The 24,778-nt window shown below is 36.5% G+C and overlaps 1 protein-coding gene across 2 annotated transcripts in view; it reads left to right on the top strand.

The window, feature by feature from the left end:
• Positions 1-24,289, top strand: part of LRPPRC (leucine rich pentatricopeptide repeat containing) — a 90,122-nt gene extending 65,833 nt beyond the window's left edge. For both annotated transcript variants that reach the window (XM_061367184.1, XM_061367183.1), the window contains exons 28-38: positions 1,599-1,741; positions 1,852-1,939; positions 5,584-5,704; positions 9,383-9,471; positions 12,807-13,011; positions 14,678-14,817; positions 14,981-15,096; positions 17,938-18,012; positions 19,349-19,433; positions 22,705-22,847; positions 24,158-24,289. In XM_061367184.1, the coding sequence (XP_061223168.1) occupies positions 1,599-1,741; positions 1,852-1,939; positions 5,584-5,704; positions 9,383-9,471; positions 12,807-13,011; positions 14,678-14,817; positions 14,981-15,096; positions 17,938-18,012; positions 19,349-19,433; positions 22,705-22,847; positions 24,158-24,214 (1,262 nt within the window). In that variant the 3' untranslated portion in view covers positions 24,215-24,289. The remainder of the gene's footprint in view (positions 1-1,598; positions 1,742-1,851; positions 1,940-5,583; positions 5,705-9,382; positions 9,472-12,806; positions 13,012-14,677; positions 14,818-14,980; positions 15,097-17,937; positions 18,013-19,348; positions 19,434-22,704; positions 22,848-24,157) is intronic.
• Positions 24,290-24,778: the final 489 nt, after the last annotated feature.

The following is a 24,778-nucleotide window of genomic DNA, read 5'->3' as shown; positions in this document are numbered from 1 at the left end:
TTTAACCATCACCTTTTATACTTTGCTATGTGCTTCCAAGGAGAGACTGATTTGCTCTTCTCTGTAACTTCCAGGTAACTAAAGACAGCAAATAGTCTGCTCTGTTAGCCTGCTTTTCTCCAGGCTGCCAAAAAACTCATCTTCTTTGACCTCCTCTTGTTCCTCATCTGCTCCAGCCCCATGTCTGTCTTTGATGGCGAAATTTGCCCCAGTTCTAGCATGTCTTCTATAGTTGTGGGGCCCAGAACTGGACACAGTCCTCTAGATGTGGCCTCATGAGGCCTCAGGGGCACAGGCACATGAAAAAGTGTTAAGAAATTCTCTGCCCTACTCTTCTAACTGCCGTAATAATCTGACATAACTAAAATGTTATCTGCAGTATTTAGTCCTTAAAACCAATCATTTGATTTTACTTAGGGTAGTCACCAAGTGTGCTGCCACTTCCAAAAAGCTGATGCAATGTCAGAACTTTGTTGCAAGTGGGCATGGATCTTGAACCAGCCCAATTAGATATCCATATGCTTTTTAAACCCATGCTGAGCTTTGGGAAGAAGAGAACATTGCACTGTCATGTTTCAGTATTGCATGGCAATATTGTTTGCAAAGCAACATGTCCAGCTTTTCCTTGTGTTTTGACTTAGTCCAGTGGCGCCTGAGCTACTGAAAAGCTGAAGTTCCCTAGATGAACAGTTGTAAACGTAGGTGAAGAGCTGCTGGTTTAGGCTGAGATATTGCGGAGTAAATGATTCATTACACCATCCGCTTTCTGGCTCTGCCTTCTTGCCTTGCTTCTCTTCATTTCTGGGATTCTGGATTAAAATATGGAATGGACAGATCACAGTTAGCAGATGTTGGGGTTAGGTAGCTGTGAATAGGATCTACAGTCAGAAGCTGGTGACTTATGAGAGGAGACACAAGAAACCACCCAATGCATGTAGTTAAGTAGTAGTTAACTTTTTTCAGTCAATAAGTCCATCTTTCTATTTATTTGCAGTTTGGTACAGTGATGCATGTATAAATTGCTGTTCTTATTGAAAACAGTTGAATTACTGTGTGAATTTGGCAGCAATTATTTTTTCTCTTTCAGAAAACTTAACCTTTTACAGCCCTCAGATACATACAGTTGGTTTTGTTTGGTTTTCTGGGTTTTTCCTTTTAGCCAAATGAGAGCCTGAAGGCCTAAACTTCTGGGATGTTGATGCTTTATCTCAGTAGCTGCATAACCAGAGGATTTAATTTGAAGAATTTCAGAATAGAACTAAGAAAATGGTACCTTAGAGGGTTAATGTTTTGTCATAACTTAGAAATTTTCCTGGTTGTTTTTATAATTAACAATGAAGAATACTAGAACTGATGAGCCAGGAGGTGCACTTCTGCAATGTTTGTGAGCTGATTTCTCATTAATTTGAAAATCCCTACAATCCTTTTGTTACTTGCATCTTTCAGCATCCTCTGTGCTTTAAAAGTAGTTCAGAACTTCTTGGGTTGATGATCTTAAAAAGCAGAGGTATATGATTAATTGATGAATTATTTCCCAAAGATACGTTTTTTGAGACTCTAAAATGTGCTTTTGACTGAAGATTTGACTCTGTTTTCAGATAACAACAATGACTGGAGAAAGGCTGAAGCTGTTTGGACAAAAATTCAAGAAGAAAATCTAGTTCCTCGTGCAAAAACACTAACCTTACTGGCTCAAATACTTGAAAAAAATGGTCAGGTTGTTCCATTTGAGGTACCTAAGGTAACTGCCGTTTAACTTTCTTGGCTAACAACACCTTTTAGTATATTTCTTTCCATTGAAAAGTGTTTAACATATAGCATTACAGTGACTTAAATAAGTTTGTTTTAAAGGTTGGACATGAAGATACCGATAGTTCAACTGTTTCTAGTGAAGAAGAAAGAAAAATAAGGATGCTTTGCAGGAAAAACAATGCAAAAGGTAAATTTTCCCCCTCTGCCCCCCTCCCTTGGCATTAAGATTTCAGTTAACTACAGAGCAGCTTACCCACAGATGCTTGCTGCTTTATTTTGTTGGTTTGCTAGTATGTTAACAAAGTTACATGATAATGTTACCTGCCAATATTATGTTTCAGCACCTGTTATGAGAAGGATATGCTAAATATTGAAAATGTCATTAAAAATACTGACTTCTGAATGCACGTTTGAAAGCCAGTGTATAGAGAAGTTGCCAATTGTCAAGTTACCGAAGTACTGCTGGTCTGTAATTCACTTTATACTGTTGGGTTAACACCATGTTCTAGGTTTTCAACCGTATCCATTAAACAGCAGAAACTAAATTTATGTACATTTCTGTAGTTCCCAGAAAATGTAGCTTTTTGGTCAAAAGTTTTATGGTGTGAGACATGAGAAGTGTAGTGAGATGAAAGACTGATACCAAGTGAAATAGCTGGGACATGTTTATGAGAGGCAATTACATATTAAATTAAGTTGTTTGGAGATTTTGTATTTGCCCCTGCTGTTGAAGTCTCACTAAGATCAGATACGGTTCCAAAGTATACATCAGATACCTTATTGAAGTATAGATTTGACAAAGAAATTAAATAGACAAGATTGAATGAGATGGGACTATGTTACAGAGATAACCATTGCTCTCCTCCTAGCTGGCTTTTACTCGTTAGTCTATTTTCTATCCACTGATGTTGCAAGGCTGTTTATTTGTACTTGAAGGGAGAATTCAGTGTGGTGCGTAGCATCTTTAGCTTCTTTATAACTAAGATTAAAGTTGTCCATATTCATCTGTAGGATTTGCAAACTTTTCCTCCTGTTGTTCCTTCCCCAAAGAAATAAAGGCTATTAAAAAAAAAGATCCAGATGTGACCCACAGCCTGCAGTTTCAAACCCCTGTGCCTGTGGGTACCACCTCAGAAATAAAATGGCCTTATTGAGAGATCGCTTCACATCAGTTCTGCTATGAAAAATTAACAGCTTTTCTGTGCAAACTTCCCTGCCTCCTATAAAAAGGAATTAACTTATACATGGGTGTTTGCCTTTGTATATAGAAAGGAGGAGTGTATTTCGTTACAGTTCCTTTAGCTTAGTCTGTGTTTAAATCATTGGAAATCCATTCCTATTCATCTCATCCCAAAGCAGGCTCACAAGAGTCAGAACTAGATTACTGGACCTCTCAAAGTGGTGTGGAAATTAGTCCATTTCTAGCATTTGCCAAGATGCAGAGTATTTGAGTCTTCTGGAAATCGTTATTTCTTCACCTGTACTATGACATATAAACAGGTATCTCACTTGGAAGTAGATAAGAAATAGAATTAAGTAGGTTTAAAAAATTAATTTTTCTGAACGAGAAAGATTTATAAGTACAAGATACCTAGTTTTTTTCTTCCCTGAGTATTGTCAGGGTATTTTACAGGTTGGACACACTGATTCTTAAGCTCGTGAGTTTTTAAATTAAGAATCTGTCAGCAATTCACACACTTCTGTTAGTGAAATAACTCTATAGAGTTACTCAGTTGCATGACCACTGATTCAAGGTCTGAAGTCTGGATGTTCAGTATATAGGCTGTGCAACCTCATGTTATGTATATGAATTTATGAATTTTAAGAATCACGTATTAGGGCAGACAAAATGTTTTCAAGAATTTCCTTCATGCTGGTAAATTTGGGGACTCAAAAGAAAATGTGAGAAACACAGAAATATTTTCACTGAAAACATTTCAAAATTAGTGGAGTGCATTGTATAACATTATTCCTAGGAAAGTGTCCTGTGCCTTTGATATCGCAAATGATCAAGGAGAGAAGAGGAGGAAGTTGAACAGGGCTTGGACCTTGCAGGGAGACTGAAACAGAACTGTGAAATATAACTGCTGTCAATGATATCATTTGATACTGAATTTATCAGTAAACTATTCCTGCATATTCTTTTACTTAAAGACACAGTATTTGAGAGGAGGTGGTCTAGAGCTACTGGGAATTAGTGGGAAGACAAATGTTGGGAAACAGTTCGCTTGGGAAAAAAACCCAACAGCATAAACACAAAGTTGTTGCTTTTATGTAATAGTATAGTGTAATTTTGATGTGAATGTAATAAGGCAGAATATAACTTTCTATCAGCATCAGCTTTTTGATAGGAAAGATATTAATCTGGTTATGTAACTAATTTCACAAATTTATCAATTCTGACATGGAGGTGTTTTGAAAAGCTGTTCCCTGAAGTGCTTGATTTATGCTAAGTCATATTTTCATTTTTATCATGATTCCTCAGTGTGAGAACCTGACTCTGGGGGATCATGTTACACACATCCCAAACAGTTGCAATTGCTGAAACAAATTTGACTGTCTTGAGAACTGAGACTTTCTTGGCAAGTTGTCACTTTTCTAACAAATCTTTGTACTTGAAATAGCTACTAAAACACAGTATGATTTGGAAACCAAGAACTTTCTCTTTTGAATGCTAATATACTTTAATAATTTTAGATGCCATTTGAAGAAGCTTTAAGCTGATAATACCTGATCAGGCATGCATCTTAATTCAAGACTCATGTAGGTATACTTCAACCAGGCTGCAGGTTGCACAGATGATCTTTAAGGTCCCTTCCAACTCAAACCATTCTATGATTCTATACTCTTTGGTTGAAGAATTTTAACATTCAAACCAAAGGGAACACCAGCAGTTTTGATTTGGGGAATGCCAGCTCAAAATTCCCCAGCACACTGTAGTAAATGCTCTTAGTATGACTGTTCTTGTGACAGTAGGATTCAAATGGGATGCCTTCATCTTTACTTCTGAAGTACAAAAAAACCTAAAGTGCCTCGCACTGTTATTGTACAAGTGTTTCTGTCAAGTTTTAAGGGTTATTGTGGCTGTGTTTTGCATTAGCAAAGGGGTTATTTATTGTTTCATTAAATGAAACATGCAAATGCAGGTTAGATATAAAAGATCATTTGTGGTTTTAACACAGCTTTCTAACATACGCTACAGCCTGGATGGCAGTTCTAGCTGCGTGTTTATAGCCGCATAATCTCGTTTCAGAAAAATAAATGACTGAAAAGTGTGCTTATCATTTTTTCCCCCTTTTTGGTAACATCTTTTCATACACTGACAGTTATTGTGAATGCATGAAATAAAACTGTTAATCAGTCAAACAAATGCAGCGTAGTTTACTTGTTAAATATCTGTATATTTGTAAATTGTATGTTTTGTATAAATCTTGTCGTAGCCAAATAATTTGATCTCCCCATATTGGAATCACCTCCTATATTATTTGTTAAATGCTGTTATGATCACGCACCAGACACTGTAACTGTATACCCCAGAATTAGGTGTTGCTTTAAAAATCCTGAGCCTTCCCCTTCTAAACAGCTGTGTTGGTATTTCAGCAGCAGACACATATAGAAAAAGAGCAGTAGCAAACTTCGTGAAGATATGCATCCGTTGTTGTATGTAAGCAGTTTTGAGCAAGCTGTGACAAATAGCTTTGGGCTCTGAGATGTAAGGAGAGGATAAACAGATTTAAGATGGACCTTTTCAATGAACAGGTGATTTCTATCTACGATCAACATCATTGCAATAAGACACTTAATTTTGGCTTTTTTTTTTTTCCTTTCTAGAGGCCTACAGTATTTTCCTGAAAATGCAGAAGAATGAACTTCATCATCATTCTTACTCTACCCTTATAAAAGCATTGTTAGCACAGGATTATCTTCAAGAAGCCATCAGAGTGAAACGCATGTAAGGCTTCTCTGTGTTTGGGGTATTTGTTGTTGAGTCCCCCAACAATTAAGTTGGGTGAGGCATGTGTTAAAATAATTTCTGGATCATTTAAAGGTAAGTCCTTAACTTTCAGTAGGTCATGACTGATAATTAGGAGCTATGGTAAGAAATATGCCAGTGTTTCATAGAGAGATGTTCTGTGTATTAAAAAGGTACTAGAGTGACAGTATGTATTGCTAATAACTCATTTCAGCTAACAGTATCAACAAATGTACTTGGCATCAGAACTGAAAATCCACCCTCCTGGCAGTCTGCCTTTTCCTCTTTCGAGCAATATCCAAACAGACAACATTCCTTTACTAAGTGCCCGTGAGCCTCCGCCTCCATCCCCATCCCTCTGCTGTCCTACCCTACCCACACTCCCTGGCAGCTGGCTGCCTGCCAGATGCAAAATGGTACATTTGACTGTAATGCCAGTGGCTAGGAGATGACCATAAACCTTAGATCCAGCTCCTAACACTTCTGAAATAAACCCGACCTGCTGACATCTATTATTAGAATCAACAGCATCAAATTAACCTTAAGTGAGTTGCATGGAAGACCACTTGTTTTAGTTATTGCCTGTAATGTGTGTTCTGGTCAGATTATAGGCTTCAAAGTAAAAGTGTTACTACTTATCAATGTAAAGAAAAAACAAAAATTTAAGTGTAAGTAATTTAAGTCTTTAAGTTTCTACAACTAAAACAAGAACAGTGGTTGTCATCAAGTGTGTTCACTGACTGGATACACTGAATTTGAAAGCGCCTGTAGGTAACTTACATGATGCATAAAGCACTATAAAAGTATAGTAATTTTTAGAGCCAACTTAATCTTTGATGTCTGGGAACAGGATAGTGTAAGATGATGTTTATTATTTTCATATTCTCTTTAAAAGTGTTTAGACCAAAGAAATGTCTTTCATTGAAAAAGTATTTGACACCTGCATTCAGAACAAATAATGTTTTTTCAAAGAGGTCTCAGTAGCTGGGCTTCATGGTGATGAATTATTATGCTTGATGGATACGTGGCATATATCAAGGAGAAACTAAGACAGTTTGCCACATTACGCTCCCTGAAATGGAAGTAACTGATAAGTCTGTATAAATAGAAGATGGAGAGAAGGTGTTTCCAGAAATACAAAAGTGTGTTGATAAAAATTAGGTAGTTTGTGAAACATTTACACAAAATATGAATGTATTGCAATGTATTGAAAGATTCTTCACGGGAGAAGTTTAAAACATTCCCCTGCACTGACTGCTTCCCTGCTCAAACACAATTGTAAGAAAGATGCACAAAGTATTGCATATTATCAGCAGTAATTGGCAGATTGGAAGAGCAGAAAAAAGGTAGTGGCTTGTTCCTAGTATTTTAATGATTGTGAATTCCCACTTCAGGTAAGTGTTTTAGTATGTAAATTCAAAATGCAGGGGTAAAAATAAAGAACAAAAAACTGTAAAGACTAATGAAGTTGGAGATGTGTTTCAAAGAACACACCTCTGAACCTTGAGTTTTTTAATAAAAAAAGAGAATAGGACTTGGTAAGAGATTCTTCAAAGCCAACCATCATAACCCCTGTGCTTTTCAGAACTCTCATACTCCATCTTGTAGCATAGAAATGCCAAATAATGACATTGTAAGAAACTTGTAACAGCTCACTTGCCTCAAGACAGAAAATGCTTCATATTGGCTGTATTCATGGCATTTATCTCTCTATCTTTTTTTCTAGTAACAAAATGATGCTTACATTAAACATTTTCAAAAGTCTGTAAGTTTTAAATTATTCACTGAAATAGACAAAATTGATTGTGTGAGTGCCCATGGCTGAGGAATAGCAAATCTGTGTGGTTTGCACACATTTCTGCATGCTTGACAATTTTTCCAACCTCGTATTACAAAGAGATTACTCCTACAAAGCCTAAATGTGTGCAGTGGCCTGAAACTTGTGCAACTTCTAATATTTTCATAAAATACGGGAAAGCTGCCTTCATTTTTTGTAAGCCAGCATCTTTTTCTTTTTTCTCTGCTTGAAGCCAAATTTGAAATTTAAATAATATTTTGAGTGCCTTACTATAAGCGGTAGCATAGGCAACAAAATAAGTGGGGTTTTCATTTGAAAAGGTCAGATAATTTTGAAACCTCCCTCCTCATAACAGAACTGAGGAACTTCCATGCGGAAATGATGCGGCAGAAGGAAATTGCACTCCTGCTCTGCATTAGAATAAATGAACCCCCAAACCAAACATCCCAGGAGGTTACTAGTATGTTGGTCAGCCAAGGTCTAGTTGTTTTCACATTCTAGCACTGCGTATAGGAATATTTACTGCATTTAGTCCAAGAAGTTTTAAATAGAAATTTAGGAGTATTGGAATGATGGATTAGTTCTGTAATAGTAGCTAACATCTATTTAATCACACTAAAGATTGGAAGATTGGAGAAAGTAAATCCTTTGTTATATGTAATTTACAGTCTCATGCATGAATTGTTGACTTAGGGGCTTTGACAGATGGGACAAAGGGAAAAAAACGTGGAACTGAGCAGTGGGTGCTTAGGCAGGGATTAAGAGGATTGGTTGGGAGAGTAAGAAAATCCCAGAGTCCAGTGACTGTATTTCTGAGCCTGGGAGGCTGAAAGTGACTGAGAGGATAGTCATATTGTGTGCACTGTGAAGGATTTTCTTGGGATTGAGGAGAATAATTTAGCAATGACCCTGCTTACCTCCCAATCCGCTCAGCCTCTAAGTTCAAGTAGGTAGGCTGCTCAGTTGTTTGCCTCAAGATGATCAGTGAGGTTTATCTTGATTGCTGATATGGTAAATGGCAATGCCCCCCTTTTCTGTGTAGAGATTTTGTAATCTAGAAATGAACATTTGTAAACTTATCCTTATATATTAAAAATGTGGCTCTCTGTCATTTGGGAACGGGACCATTTTGTAGTATAGGATCAATATGATTGCTGGTTAGTCTCTCTTGACTAATTTTCAGTGTGCTAGAAAAGCTCTATCAGTGTTATTAAAGGAACGATTCTCTTTGCTATAGATCTGTGAAGTTTTGTATTACAGGCGATGAAGAATTGATAAGTGAAATACAATTTTAACAGGGCTAAGGCAGCAAATGTAGTATGTTCACTTTAAAACCTGTATACATCTAGATGACAGAAATTTGAAAATTAATCAACCAAATGATATGGTGTTAGTTCATAATATGCTTTAGTTTATGTTTAAAATATACAGTGCTGAAAATAAATGTTTCATTTTTATTGCTGAAAGAATAGTTTTATATTTTATAATTATGGTGACTATTGAAAAAAGAAGAAAAAGTATCCAGCTTAGGATACAACAGAACAATGCAGGGCATGCAGTTATTTTAGTCATCTAATATGTCAGCATTCAAGAATCTGAACCGATTGTTTAAAAAAAATCTTGTACTTTGTTTCTTTTGTTGCTCACTTCCAACTTTGTCATCTGTCAGAATGCAAAAAAAAATTATCCTTCTATAACCATTGACAGGATAACACAAAAGCTGTCTCCAGGTCGATATTTTGCAGCAATATTTTTAACATACGAACAGTAGTTTTTATAATTTCACCTTGGTGCTCAACCATTTATTATCGTATCAGAAGCATGTCAGTAATTCCTTTCTAAATGTCTGCTTCTTTTAGTGCTGAGACCCACATCAAGGGCTTCACACTGAACAGTGCTGCCAGCAGCCTCCTCATCATATCGCAAGTTAGGCGGGATTATTTGAAAGGTATGTCACAATGCTTGACCTTTACGTCACATTAATGCCTCTGCAGATTTTTCTTGTAACGCCCTTCGAATACTTGGATAAAGGAGTCCATTTAGCAAATTACCTGCTTATCAAGAGCCTTTTGTGGTAGCTGAGAGACGTAAATTACTGTACATGCATTTATAATACAGCTTGAATATGAATGTACTTGTCATTTGACCACTTAGTCCAGTTTCCATTCCATTTAACACAAGATGGGTTTTCTTAAGATGAATCACAGCTCTTCAGACATGCAAAATTTGTGCTCCAGAACGAGAGAAAGTACAGGCTTTCAAGTGCGTTAAAATTCACAGCACAAGTCATTTTGCTTTGGAAATTAACATACTTTAGAGCATCTGAAACAATTCCCAGCAGTTGTTTCTTGCATATTGTGTTGGTTGTGTGAGATACCAGATGAGTTAAATTGACTGTTAAATGCGCATGATTGTGCACTAAATGATTATAATATTGATTTAAAAACTTAATCAAATACTTTTTAATAGTTCTCAATACCAACACTAACAAAATATTCAGTTGGTTTTTCTTTTTAACCTAAAAATGATGATCAGAAAGGAAATGGTGGCTGAAGAGTACATAAGGGTACCCAGCAAGATGGTGGGTAAAGTTTACAGTTGTGTTATTTTAGTTCTTGGCATTGGTTGTTTTGCAGGGAAGAGTTCAGCTCCACAGTGTTGAATTTTACTTGTTCAGTTGTGCAGTAGAACTCTGGTGAGAGAAGGGAACTCTGCAGGCAGGTAGTTTTACGTGCAGTGCTGTGTCTTTCAGCCATGTGCAAGCATACAGTGTTGATGCGTATTTCTGTCAGTACCTTTAAACATACTGACAACATACAAATGTACAAAGAAAATGTATTACACTGGATTGGATTTTACTTTCATACCAGAAAATACAATTTTTATACTGCCATCAGTTAATTTTATTTATTTCCATTATGTATAGCTGTAGTAGCCCATACCTGTGTAATATCAGGTCCATTAACATACTTTAAGACAAGCATTGAGAGGCATCTTCTCATGTGTGCTCCTTTCTGCAGCTCATAAACTTGTCTTCTTTTCAATCCCTTTCCCCTTCAGTCTCCAGTCTGACATCATTACCAGGTGTTATCAACTGAAATATACATGGTCAATGCAATTGCTTCCCTTGCTCTTGGCAGGTCTTAAGTTTTTACATCTTTCAAGGCCTTCACCTGACTTTCCTGGTTTGATTTTACTCTAACAAGTCTGCTTTTTCTCGTTCAGTATGCAATGGATTTTTGTCAATTCTCCCTAAATATTACACTGAAGAAAAATCTCCCCTTCTTCAGAACATCACGGATGTTTCTCTATTCCACCAGTCTCGTGTGCTAACTATATGATTGCTTTTTAGCTAGCATACTAAATTCTCTGCCACAAAAACCCTCTCCCTTGCAGTACCCTAAAAATGTTTCTTTTTGCACGACATGAAGTTTCTCAAGAAGTCTCTGGAATTCTGTTGCTTTGCAAAACTGTATTTTCCTTTACCTTCTGCATTGAACAAGCTGTACTTTGGTAATTTAATTGAACAGTCCAACTTGATCCTTGTTTCTGTTTTAATTTGAAAGATACTGCTTCTCTTTTTGTAGGAGAACCCTTGAAAATGCAAGCTACTAAATACTTCAGCCAGACTAGTCATTTTCTGATTACCCAGAAAAATTTTGGGTACTGTCTTTTTGTAATCTATTGTTAGTTAACTACATTTGACCTGCGTCCTGTGATGGCTTTTGCTTGTGTAAAACTTGCTGGCGTTATCACTTCCTCATTACATTCACCATCATTCTTTGCTGTGTAATGTAGGTCCCTAAGTATACTTGTAAGAGCTGTAATATCTCCAAACAAGAGCTTGGTAAAACCCAGGTTACTTGAAGAGTCAGACCTCAAGTTTCATGGCAGGGAATTGGCAGAGTTTATAGGAAAGCCTTTTAAAAGATAAACGGTTGGTTTTCACAAGCACATAGTTACCTGCTTTTAAGTACTAAGAAATCAAGGGATTAAATGAAGAACTCAGATTAGGAGTAATGGATGCTTTTGCATAAGGGAAAATAAAAAGATACCAGCAGAATTATCCAGTACGCTCCTAGTACATAATTTCTTGCAGTACTGCTACAAAAATGCAACTTCCAAATTTTCCTCTGTGTGTGTTCTTGAGAAGGCTGGCATGCTCCATGCAAAAGAGAGTGTGGACACCAGGAGAGCATTTGAATTTCAGCATGTGTTTTAAGTTTGCTTTTTAAATTTTGGGAATCTTGTCCTTGATGGGTTGCTCCTTTTCTTTCCCTAAAAAGAAAGGGGGAGCGGGTGGGATGAGAGGGAGGGGAGCAGAAAAAATTTGCTGTGGAGTGAGGTTAGGCATACAGGATGTTTTTTCTTCCTCTCATGTAGAAGGTAATACTTCGTTTCTGCAGTACCTGCATATTGGAATGTTAATGCTGTGGAGTTCAAGTGGGTGTATATTATGAGTGTTATCCCTTGGTATTATAATTATTATCTGTGACTAATCCTGCCTATGTTGGTAAGGAGTGAAAGATTTTTACCAGAGGGGCCTGTCTTTCTGTGGATGTTTGCTCATGGATAACGTAAATTGACAAGAATTCTGGGTAGAGCAATGAGGGTGACTTCAACTGTGATGGGTTTGGGAAATTTGTGGTAGATGGACAAGAGATTTTGTATGTTTTTAACATAGGTAATTGCTATAATTGTAGGATTTTTTTGAGGAAATGTCCAATTTCAAGTTTGGTTTTGATCTTGTATGGAAACTGTCCAATGCTTTTATTTAAAAACTAAATGTTGGTAAACACAGTTTTGGTGCACACTTCAAAAGACAAGTCTGCGTAGCAGACTTTTGCAATTTCAGTAATAAATTACGTTTTAAAACTGTTCTTATGCACGCAACATTTTGGGTTTTTTAAAGAAAATTGGTTATAGTTTGGAGAAAAAACAAGCTGAAAAGGCCATGACTTTATGGTCATAAGGAGGCCATTTATGACACAGATGCCTTCCTTGAGCTGGGTACTAAATTAAATTTTAGAAGTATCTTAATTTTATTGATGAAATTCAGGTTAAAATGCTGTAGTACTCCATTTTAACAGAACAGAAAGTTTCTGTTAGTGTGTGTATATATTCAAGTTGTTATCCTCTATAGCAGTTTTGGGGCTTAAGTTCAGCAAGAGAATTATTTTCTGTAAATGTATTTAAAAGGGTAGGGTTAATGATACCAGCAGCATGGTTGCATTCTGAACTAAAATCTGATTTCCTTTTCCCTTGTTTCTTTACCATCATTAGATGCCATGGCTGTTTTAAAAGGAACACTTGACAGTGGCTCCTTGCCTAGTAGATCAGCAGTTATGGATCTCATTCAGTCTCTGGCAGAAAAAGGAGATCTAAAGAACCTGCAAGCACTTCAAGACATGCTGGAACACAGCACAAAAGCAGTTGGTATACCTGCCTCACTAATAGCTAATGCTATTGCATTGGCTCATACTAAAAAGTAAGTATTTCTAGGACTAGTATATTTAATTATTTTATGCAGAGTGGTGGGAAATTGCTTTCATTATCCATTTCATTATCACAGTGTCCTAGTTGTTAAAATTCTGGTCAAGTTGAGCAGTGTGCTGTGCACTTCTGTTCTGGTATCGTTTACCAAACATGTTTGAGGTTGAAAACGACTTAATGAAATACAGGGATAGCTATGAAGCGTTTGGGAGGGCATATGGTCTTCTACAGTGGTGTAATTTAGCTTTGGTATCTTTGTTCTAACATACTACACCTACAGAAATCTGCTACCCGTTCCAGTAGTTGAAATGACAAAATATTACTCTTTCAAAATGTGAAAGTCAGACATATATCTGTGGAGTCCTTTTTTTTCTAGTTATAAAAAAATCGGCTGCTACGCTGGTTTAGGCCACTGTTTCAATCATGATAATTATCCCCACACTTTGAGCATCCTTTGATTCAACTGTTTAATACAGTATCATCTTCTGCCTAGCATTTCTGCTTTAGTTGATACATTGGTACTGTGCTAGTTTATCCTTTGTATAAAACTGCATGAGGAAAGCACTTCTGGGAGAAAGGACATACTATGAACTTCTCAAATATGCTTTGCAGGAACCAGTCTTCCAAGAACCCTACGTACTCTGTTTTATTTCAAACCAGTTTCATCAGGTAGAGCTCCTGTGTCTAACTCTGCAGGAAAGCTGCAGAACTGTGTAGTACATAACAAACACCTGGTTGCCTGGGCATGCAGACCAGAGGGAATAGTAACTGAAGTGTTTGGAACAGCAAGAAGACTTGAAGGAGAGCTGTGCAGGCCTGTTCCAGTAGTGAGCTCACTCTGTTTTCAGCTACTGAAAAACAAATCTGTCTATAAAGACCTGATCCTGTGAATACTTAGGTCTGAGTGGTCCTTGGTACACAGTTCTAGTGCATTGACTTTTACCTAAATTCAACAGTTCAAATAGTAGAGAAACTTCAGGATTTGTCTCATAAGCTGCATATTTGCCTGTATTTCCATGTCATAAAAGCATTGCAAAGTCATGCTGTGTGTTCTTAAGATGTAAATTGGTGGCAAGAATAAATAAATAAATTGCTATGTGCAGGCACAGGTTATTTAAACAGCTTCAACTTTGCTTTTCCCATACCGCAACTAGTCTGAACCTATGAAAAGGCTTAGCAGCAGCATAATAGTACACACTTTATATATGCTTAAATATCTTGCAAATGACATTTAGTGTTGTCTTTTGCATCTAAAAAGGCAGGGGAAAAAATGGGTAAATAATTAATTGAATAGCATTAAAAAAATTTAGTTGCGTGCATTAATTATTCAGATGCTTTCTGTTAATGTTCTGGTTTTGCTTTCTAGATTAGCAGAACACATTTTCCTAAAACAGAGAGCAGAACTTCTCTTTCTTACTGAGGCAAAATTGTGTCAAAATTACTTAGGCTTTTTGCAAGTTAAAGGTCAAAAAAATTATTTATGGGTTAATTTATTCATTCAGTCACAAATGGTTTCACTTTTACAATACCTGAGTGACAAGTACTCACCCATTCTGGGAAATATAACCTTAATGTAGAAAACAAAGAATTGAATATAATTGTTTCTTGAGTTTTAGAAATCTTGATTTCAGAAACTAAACCAGTTCAATCTCTTTTCTTAGGAATAGCCTTGATGCTGCCATGGAATACCTTGAGCCTCTGCTTATCTCTGGTGCACAGAATCCTGATCGAGGTGTCCAAAGTATTTCCTATTTGTTAAGAAGGGTGTCTGAGGAAGGACTAGAGCCAGCTTTGGAAAAGTGTAAGTTTATTGCAATGATATTTAAATAGCCTGACTAGACAGAGGTGTTATGAAAGAGCTATTACATGTAAAACCTGCTCAGTCAGCATAAATCATGCCTGTGAAGTTTACAAAAGTGTCTTTTCAATCAAATTTTTTTCCTTATGTACCCATCATTTTTCAGTTGGTGGGATGGCAGAACGACTGGCCAGTCAGCATGGAATTTACAGACCTGTCACAGATCTTTTCCTTCAATATGTCAGTGCAAACAGAGTGGAAGATGCCAGATCACTGATACAGGTAATGACATAATAAGAGAGGTACAGAAATGCTTAGAGCTCTTCAAAGGTTAGCTGAGAAATTGTCAGGAAAAGGTGTTGTATAGCATAGGTTAGTACTAGTATGCTTTTGAATTAGTGTGCGTAGCAGTAGCACGGTTTAGGCTATTTCAAACCACAGGCTAGTGCTGTTAGTACTAACACTAGTAGTGGGTGCCGGAGTCAGAAGGTATTTTGTCTTCTAACAACCTGAAGGGTGTAAGAGTTCTATACTGCTTGAAGTTCCATCCAAAGCAAATACTCTTTTATATGTTTGCTGTTCAAAAGCTGTTGCTTCTTGCAAAATGCTTGCAAACCATTTCCTTGCGACTTCTCACATCAGTTCTTAAGTGCTGTAAACATGATAATTTACAGCTGTACAGTTTGCAAACTAGAAGAAGACAGTGTCTGCTTTTCATGGACTTTATTTCACTTGGTTGCTATAACATTGGATATTCTGTGTTCAGGGTTTAAGGGCTGATTTTGCTTTCTATTCACTTGAGTGTCACACATGCGTTAAAAGACAAACGCTGGTTTCTGGTCCACAGTCTCAGCTGAGTTAGCCATCTTCAAGGGATGAGACAGCTGCATTCATGCCATTTTCACAGAGCTAAGGACAAAGCCAAGCCAGAGGTGGGATGATGGGAGTGTGCACAAACAGGCTCTGTCAGGGAGACTCATCCCAGCAGGTGGCAGTCAGGCAGTCCACTAAGTCTGAGGATTGTTCTGTATGGGAGGCCTTTTACCATCTCCTCATAGCGCATACTACTTGTTTACCAGTTCCTAAGTATTTTAAGCTGCTAAAGAAAAAGCTCTGCTTCATCCATCCAGCTAAGACCATTTTTTGCATACCAACAGATGTGTTCAGTTACTTGTGCTACAGTGTGAGGTGTCTTATTTGTATATTCCCTGCTCTGGAATATTACTTTGTTTATTGCTTTGCCTAACTGCTCATCTGAGTATTAGTTTAAAAGGCAACTACAGTTTTTATATAAAACCCTCTTGCTATATAGCATGACACATAAAAAAGAATAATCTCAAGGTTTTTTTTACTCTTCCTGAATTTTGACTGCTCTTTGATGAAATTAATGAAATCGAATGAGTGAATGCAAATAGTTTACAATTTCTTGCTGCTGTGAAGAAAGGGGGGAGTTGCATTTAAAGTAAAATCTGTAAATTCTTAATATTTTTCAAAACATGGAATAATTTCCATTCATATTTTCCTAAAACTTGTTACTACGCACCATACAACTGCTGGAATTAAATTTGTGGCTCTGTAACATACTTGAGATAACATTTATACACTATGTCTGGGGGGAAACGTAGATACTGCATGTTAAGTGGACATCCAAAAACAAGCAGGAGTTGAAACTTCTGTGTATATGAGAAAATATTGGTTTTATATGGTGTAGGAAACATTTTCACTTGTGCTAAGCATTCTTGACGGCTACTGTGGCTCATTTGTTCTGCTAATAGGCAACTAGAAGATAGGAATAATCATTGTTCATTTGTTATTTTCTTGAAAAGTAATTCACAATCTAAATGAGTTATTTTGCTTGCAATAATCTGACATATTAGTATACACATGGAGAAACTTCGCTTTCAAAAATGCATTTAAGAGGCTATATAACAGTTCAAGAGACAGCAACGGTGACTTTTTTACTGTCTGGAGTGCAGGTGCTTTTACTGACAAAGTCAGAAGTGGTTTGGTGTTTCAACATGAAAGACGGCTGTGGAGAGCATTTCTCCAACTAGGCTGTCTTTTTCCTCTCACAGCACCTACTGACAGTAGATGAGACTGCCTAGAATACATGTCACAAGTTTCTCCCATGAATATTTCTCCTGAGTTTATCTCCAAAAAGCATTATTTTTTTTTGTCAGAACACTGCAGGTATATTTTTGTCTGTTTGCCTGATGGAATGAGGCTTCAAACCTTTTCACTTGGACCTTAAAGAGCTTGTCAGACCATGTTACATAATTTCTTGTTTAATAAGTCTAAATCACTAGTTGGATGTAGTGAATTGATGGTACATGCATTTTTATATGAGCAGTATTCTCTTCTTCCTGTGCATTTTGGTACTGAAAATGTCTTGCAGCTGGTAAAAAGCGCTGTGCATTGTAAGAATCTTGAGACTGATGCCTTTGAAGAAAATACACTACAATATTGTCTTGCAGATTTTATTTTGCCCTTTTTTCTAATGTAAGATGGATTTTTGGTTTTTATCTGGCCTGTCTCAAACTTTTCCAAGTTCAACTTCTCTCTCTCTCAAACACTGTCTATTGCAGTGAAAGCCTTTTATAAAATAGAGAGATTGAAATCAGTCCTTTGTATGCATAAGTGTAGGTAATTATACTTTAAAGAGAACTTGCTTTGTACATTTTAATTTTTATAAAGAAACGAGCAGTTATCTCCCTGACACCTTATTAAATGTATAATTAACCTTATGATCCCTAGCTCACTTGTGAATGCTTGGCAGTATAATTGGAGAGGAATAGTGTTTCTCTTTTTCATTCTTTTGCAGTCCTAAACCCATTTTTGAGGTATGTTGAAGTATTAGTTCAATTCTTTCCCCTATTGTTTTAAACAAACTTTATACCTTCCATTTTAAAACAGTGTTTATCAAAACGGTGCATGAAACAAACTTGTTTCCTGTGTTCAGGGGTAATTTTATGGTGGTTTTGGGGTTGCTTCGTTGGTTTTTTTCAACCTAATGTTCTATTATTACCTTGTAAATAGGTTGTATGTTAGTATATTATTTTAAACATCTGTGATTAGTAATTTTGTTTATCTCTGACATACATTAACTATTCCTTTTTTCTTTAGAGGTGCGGTGCGTTAGTTGAGGAGAAGAGAGCTTTGATTAATTTTATGGCTAGATCGGCATCTAGGCCTGGACAGGTATAGTATTTTTTCATGCATTTCATTGTATATGAAGCAGAATACTATTTCATCAATCTTTGAAGTTTTAGACCTTGAACTTCACGGTTGATAGCTTTATCAGATTTCTTGGGGAGGGAAAAGGTTAATAATCAGAGCTGGTTACATTTAAAGGAACAATTTACTTTATGGAGCATGATGAGAAGGAGGGTTTAGTTAATATTTTTCTATTGTTTCAGTAATTTCCTGCATTTCTGATGCTTTACTTTATACCCCACAAACATTGTGCTTTAAATGTTTTACTGCACTCTCCAGTTCAGTCTTGCAGCCTGAAAGTACTTATTTTTTTTGCTACATTGTGTGAATACAAATGCAAGTTAAAACCTCAGCCTCTATCTAACGATAAAATGCCTCTGTGTTTACATTAAAAGGCACATTTCATATTACTTGTGTCGTGGTTTAACCCCAGCCAGCAGCTAATGGGGTTAGGTGGTTTGGGTATGTTTCTAGTTTGAATATCTGTTTAGATTCCTGGCGCTTTGCTCATTCTCTATAAACCACAAAACCACACTGATTTCTCTTTCACTGGGGAACAGCATCAGGAGGCAGTTAATACACAAACTAGAACAGATACTTTTCAAATGAGGGAAACTGCACATTTATGTTGTGTAGAAATTGCCATTAAATACTCCTAGATTAAAACTTCACTTGAAGTGGTGATAAATATGATGATGATAAACACCATCTTTTGGTGTCTGTAGAAGAAATCAGAAAAACATGGCTTTTTCTAGCTTTTCAAGCTGAAATTTTAATAACTTGTAGAAGTTAACAGCATGTGATAAAGATGCTGTTAATTTCTATAAACTTTTTTAAATTCAGGACCTGAGAGTTTTTGAAACTGGAATCGGAGGTTGAGGGAGGGAGGTTCCAAATTTAAGCACATTAGTGATCTGAATTCTTTTAAGCACTGATCATGGCCACTACAGCCTCTGTTAAGGCTTCTGAGTGGTTTGCATGATTTTTTTTTTAATTGATTGAGATTCTGACATATTCTCATTAATATATGGATTGCTTCCTTTAAAAAAACAGCGAGAAACTGATGTTAAGACTTACTGAGTAGGGAGCTTAGTCCCATATTTTGTTTGATTTATTTTTATGCCTAGTTTCTTTGACTATTTCGTATCTGCATATAAAATTTTGTGAAGGAAGTTGTCTACATTGGTTGTACAGGCCATTCCTTTGTTATCAGTGCAGTTCATTTCACTTAAAAGATCTGACACAATTATTTGAACTTTGGCAATTTTATTTTGTTCTTTAGGATTTGAAGTTAATGCTCTTTGTGTATTATATTTTGTAGGCAAAGATGATCGAGACCCTTCTGGAACTGATTCCTAAGCATCTAGATCAAGAAATTGCATACTGTTACCTCATGAAATGTTACGGTAATGTATTGTCCGGAATAGTTTTTTAGTAAGACTTCTTGAGACATTCAGAAAAGTCATGAAAACCATTAGAACTAGTATCAGTAATGTCAAAGGACCTTACTGTTATTAGTGTAGGTTCTTTATACCTGTTTTAATTTAGCCAAAATTAATATTCCAGGGGCCTTCGTTTCGATATTCCCAAGTAGTTGGTTTGAGGTGCTAATCAGTTCTCATTATAGTTGGAGAGGAATAGCTCTTAAAAAATCAAGTTGCTTATTTAAATATGTATATCTGCAACTTTCACCCATGAAAATCCAGCACGTAGCCCCTGTGGCAACACTCAGTTGCAAGTTTATGTCTCTCTGCTGTAGTGTTATTTGCCTTGTGTGCTCTGATACGGTCCTCCAGTTTTATTATAGGTGTAAATACTCTGAATGTGTTATATCTTTCTGCTTGTAATACACGACAGAAGCCCTTGTGCTCCATTCTATCACAGAGGAAATAATACAGGAATAACTCAAGTAGAATGCTTCAAATCCAAATACAAGTTACGCTGTTAAAGAAATACAAGTGCTGTATTTGAATGAAGTTGTAGAAGTTCTCATGATGTAGTAGCTAGCTTACAAGTTTCACTTGCTTAGTAATGTTCAAAACAGCAATCACTACCATAATGGTTTAGCCCCATGGCTTCATTCACAGCAGGGTGAGTTTCCTAACATGTTTTTATAAAACAAAACCCGCCCTTTTATCACCAGGATGTACTTGCTGCTTTGTAGTTAGCATTAGCCCTTTACTCCTTTTTACCCCAGTAGAAACTCCATAACTGATTTAAGTAATTTTTTCAGTACCCTTGCCAACTGCATCATAGTATAACAATTTCATAAAGAGATTGCAGAGAATCAGTCACTTGCTGTATGATATGTAAAAGAGCGGTGAGAGTGTATTCAACATGCAAAGCCACACTGTATGTGATGAACAGATGGTTGCTGTGGTTTCTTAGGCAGAGATACATCTGGCTTGTGGCAAGTTCTAGAGGAGACATTCAGTACCAGCATGAACAGTTTTAAAAGCTGTTCCCGGGTTATTCTCGACAAGCATCTGGCCTGTAGGAAACGGGGATTTCCACTCCAGTATTGAGTAGAAGAGTGCACATCTTGATCCACTTCACCGTGGCTGGACTGGTTGAGTCATACTAGGGCATCTTTGCATTTTCTATGCATATTTTTGTTCTAAGGATGTCAGGTTGTGTCCTACTCTTAGGATATTCAGGGACATTATTACCGTGTGTAGTATGTGGTGACAGAATATAGTCAGACCTGTACACACCCACAACAATTTAGGTACCTCTTTCCATCATCCCTTCTTTTCCATTTTCGATACTTTCTGAAGTGGTGAGTAGGTTAGTTTCATTTGGCTGTTAAAATGATCATCAGCAAATACTTAGCACAGCTGAAATTTAGAAGGCTTTGCCTGGTTGTGTTCTAGCCAAGAGGGCTAGAAATAAGGTGTTCTGTTTAAAAGATTTTAATTTTATTTTACCATTTTACAGTTAGTATGCTTTAAAACATGATTTCTCATTTTGGGTCAAGTTCAACCTTGTAGTATTATCATTTTCTAGGTCCATTATTACTTGTAATTATTTAGAAAGGGGAATGAAAGATAACAGAGTGCTACTACCACACTTGGTTACTGTTGCTAGTTATGAAAATAAATGGACAAACAATAATTATGTATTTAGCAAAGATACAATAGAATGTAGGCCACAGCTGAAAAGTCTGATCGCATATCAGACATCCACAACTGAACAAATAAGGGGACATTGACTCCTCTCCCTATCCTGAGATAGGATTCAGGAGTGCCAGGACTTTACTTTCTCCATCTGGTGAGGTGCATGATCTTTTATGGATAACTTCTAGAAAAGGGAAATGTGTAAAATCACATTTGGGTGGTCCATTAAATGCTACCTAAGTATTAGTTTGTTGGGTTTTGTTTTTTTTTTTGTCTTCCATACAAGACATGTATCTATTTTAAAGAAATAGAAAATTAACAGTTTCTATTAATTTTCTATTCTCGATTTCATTAAGCTTCATGCAGTTTTCTGCAGTAACATCCCACATTCATAAAGTTGCTCAGCCACTTGCCAGATATGACTGGAAAGCGTTTTCTCATGAGAATGGGACACAAGCTGTCCATTTCTGCGTAATTAAAGCTTGTGTGGGTTTGGTTTTTTTTCCTTTAATAACCATTGTTTTTGTAGCCGCTCTGGTCATGCAGATGGCATTTCCAAATGTGAACAAGTAAGACCTGAGACAGCTCCCGTGATGGAGATGTTTGCATTTTCCCAAGCAGCAAAATGAATTTAACTGAACGTAATGGCTTGCTTTTGGTTCACAAGGTGCCAGATAGGAGCTGTTGTACTGCTTCTAGGATCCTGACGACTACAGTGAAACTGTAAGGGGTCACTTTAGTGTCATCCTAATGCTTCTGAAGCAAATGTCTGAGCAGTAGAAAAGTCTGGCTAAGAAAGACTCAAAGTAAAGGGAAGAGTTCATTCCCTCTCCCAGTTTAGAGGAATGAGAAACATACACCCCACTGTTTTACAGCTAGAAGTGTAAATAGTGTTTTAAATAAATGAAGAATGGATTAGCTAGAACCTGTTGCAGGGCAGGGTGCCTTCTATGGAATAGCCAGAAGAATGTTACTGGTTACATGAACAGTTATAGTTTTAAATAATGTTAGTGGGTCAGCAAAAGTTTTTTCCTACTCAGTGGGATGAAATGAATTTTGTATTCTAACATGAGCATCTGACCTTTGCTTTCTTTGTTCCTCTTGGTTATAGCGGTGATGTAGCCAGCACTCGTAACTAACAATATTCTGCCCTTACTTAGGGGAATGAAATTCTGTCCTAGATTTTTCACATTCTGAGTTTGGGTGGCTTTTGGTTTAGCTTTTAGCTAGGTTTTAGGTTTTCTTTTTTATCATTTGCTTTGGAAAGACACACCTAGAGTGGTGTGTTCTTACCATACAGCTCCTACTCTTACGTGGTTCCAGCACATGCTCGAAGGACTTGATCATCCAGCCTCCAATAAAAAGGAAAGCTAGAATGCCTGTGTTGTTCTTTTATATGAATTGTCAGTAGGATACGAAGAGTATCCAGAATATTTGGAATACTGTATATTAAAATATGTATAATATGTTTTGGCAAGTGGTAGGAGTGCATGACATCATGGAAACAGGTGAAAAGAGGAGCATTTAATCACTGGGTTTGTTTTGGGATTTTTTTCCTCAGAATTGGATGGGGATGTTGCTTCTGTGAAAGCTCTGTATGAGAAAACAAAAGAGAAGAATATAAAGCTGCACGAGCTATCTCTGAAATCTATAGCAGCTTTTCTGAAGAAAGCAGGAGAGCCTGTCCCTTTCACTGAGCCCCCTGTGAGTATTGTCTAATTAAGAAATAGATCTGCAGAACTGTGTATGTTCAGTGTTAATAAAACAAATTGCACGAATGATTACATGGGGATTAGATCTCTGCAGAGCCTCCTCAAAGGAGGTAACGTGTGAAGTACTGAGTGGTATAGGAGCTACAGTAATCTTGCATCGGAGTTGACTTGAGGAAATAAAACCTCTTGGGCTTACAATATTTAAACTACCTGATCCTTACCAGGCACTCAGCTACAGGTGTACCTTTATCAAATGTCCTCGGGGCATTTATCTAAGCAATTGAACTTTAAAAGGCTTCTAGAATGTATTTCCTTAACAATTAATGGGGCTTAGTTTTCATTAATTACCCGGTTTCTGTCTAGTACAAGTTGCTGCTTTGGTAGGATGGCATTTTAGAACTGTAGGAATTAGTTTTCTGTTGCAGCTTTGCTTCTAGCTGCCTTACCAACAGATGTATGCAACCCTGCAAATATGCCTTATTTGAGGATGACAAATGGTAAATCTGTCAAGACCGTAAATACACATCATTCTTTTCACCAGCAGTCTACTAGAACCATTTTAGCAAAGCAGACTTTAAAGACTTAATGTATTTTGTCTCTCTCTAAGCAAACTTTTAATTGCCATTTTCTAGCTGCTTTTTATATTCTAAAAGGTTTTTTTTCTGTAGTTCTGTAAACACCTGATTGTATGCTGTTTCTCCATATTGCTACATCATAAATGTGATCTTTTCATTTCTCATCTCAGAAAGAATTGGAGAAAATCTTGGCATAAAATACTTGGTTTAGCCTTTTAACAGCTGTGGAGTTTTTCCTGCAATCTTGACATAACTTATAATCACAATTTTTATTTGGACTTTGCAGATTTAAATCCTAGAATGTCTGTTTCTTACATGTAGCTAGTGAAGACAAGAGTGTGTTTTTAAAGTCACTGAAATAACTCATTTTCTGATTTCCCCGATTTCAGTTTTTCTCTAATGCAGCTTGGTGTTTAAAAGCATCTCATAATTTTTTTGACACAATTGCAGATTGCAGTTAAAAAGTATTTTCATTTTTAAAATGAAATTGATTATATTATTGCATTTTGTAATAGAAGCTTCATTATGCATTTTTGGCAAGGTTTTCCTTTTCCTTTTATTCTCTCTCTCTGGTATTTTTCTTAATTATACAGACTTCAATACAGATCTAGTTTTGCATGACAGAGAATAATAGATTTTGCTTTTGTCAGGACATAACACTTTGTTCAGAATTAGTAACTTTTCAGTTGGAACAGTGTTGAACTTGTTTATTCCACTCTATTTCTAGGAGACATTCAAGGTCTATGTGGAAAAATGGAAGAAAAGAAGATTGGAAGCATTATGAGCAAACAGTCTCTTCTGCTTTAGTTGTTTATGAAATTGGTTAAATATTACATTCAATAAAAAAATGTAAAAAGCATGTTGTTCTGTGTAATTTTTAACATAAATCTGTATTTAAACATCACTTTCCATAGTTGTGATTGATAGAAATGTTCATTAATAGAAATGCTTTTAAAATTGCTAATGAAGTATCAAGATGCAGCTTTCTTGGCTCTTTCTGTCTTGATGTATGATCTGCTGTAACCTCAACTGTATTTTGGCTTCCATTGGTTCACCAAATACATGTTTATTAAGGAAGTTGCCAGAGGGGTATGTAACTGTAACTTAAGGAATCTGTCTTCTGTTCTTTGCCTGGTCAATGTACTTTGGAGTGATAGTAGAAGAGTAAAGAACATAATCTCCAGGGTTCATCTGTATCTACAAGGAAAATAAACACATCTTTTTTTAGACTTCTCCTACATGTACTTCTCTTGTGTTGAGTATCTCATTAGGGCTTTTGACATTACAGGTGAAGACACAATACTTCCACCTTTTACACTAGCTTGTGTGTTGTAGTTCTATAGCATCT

Source organism: Neopsephotus bourkii, unplaced genomic scaffold (assembly GCF_033783945.1).
Source record: "Neopsephotus bourkii isolate Nb327-2 ecotype Australia unplaced genomic scaffold, CSIRO-AGI_Nbou_v1 NB_1373, whole genome shotgun sequence".
NCBI lineage: Eukaryota > Metazoa > Chordata > Aves > Psittaciformes > Psittacidae > Neopsephotus > Neopsephotus bourkii.
Note: the sequence above shows the minus strand (reverse complement) of the source record. Positions and strands in the feature narration are given on the sequence as shown.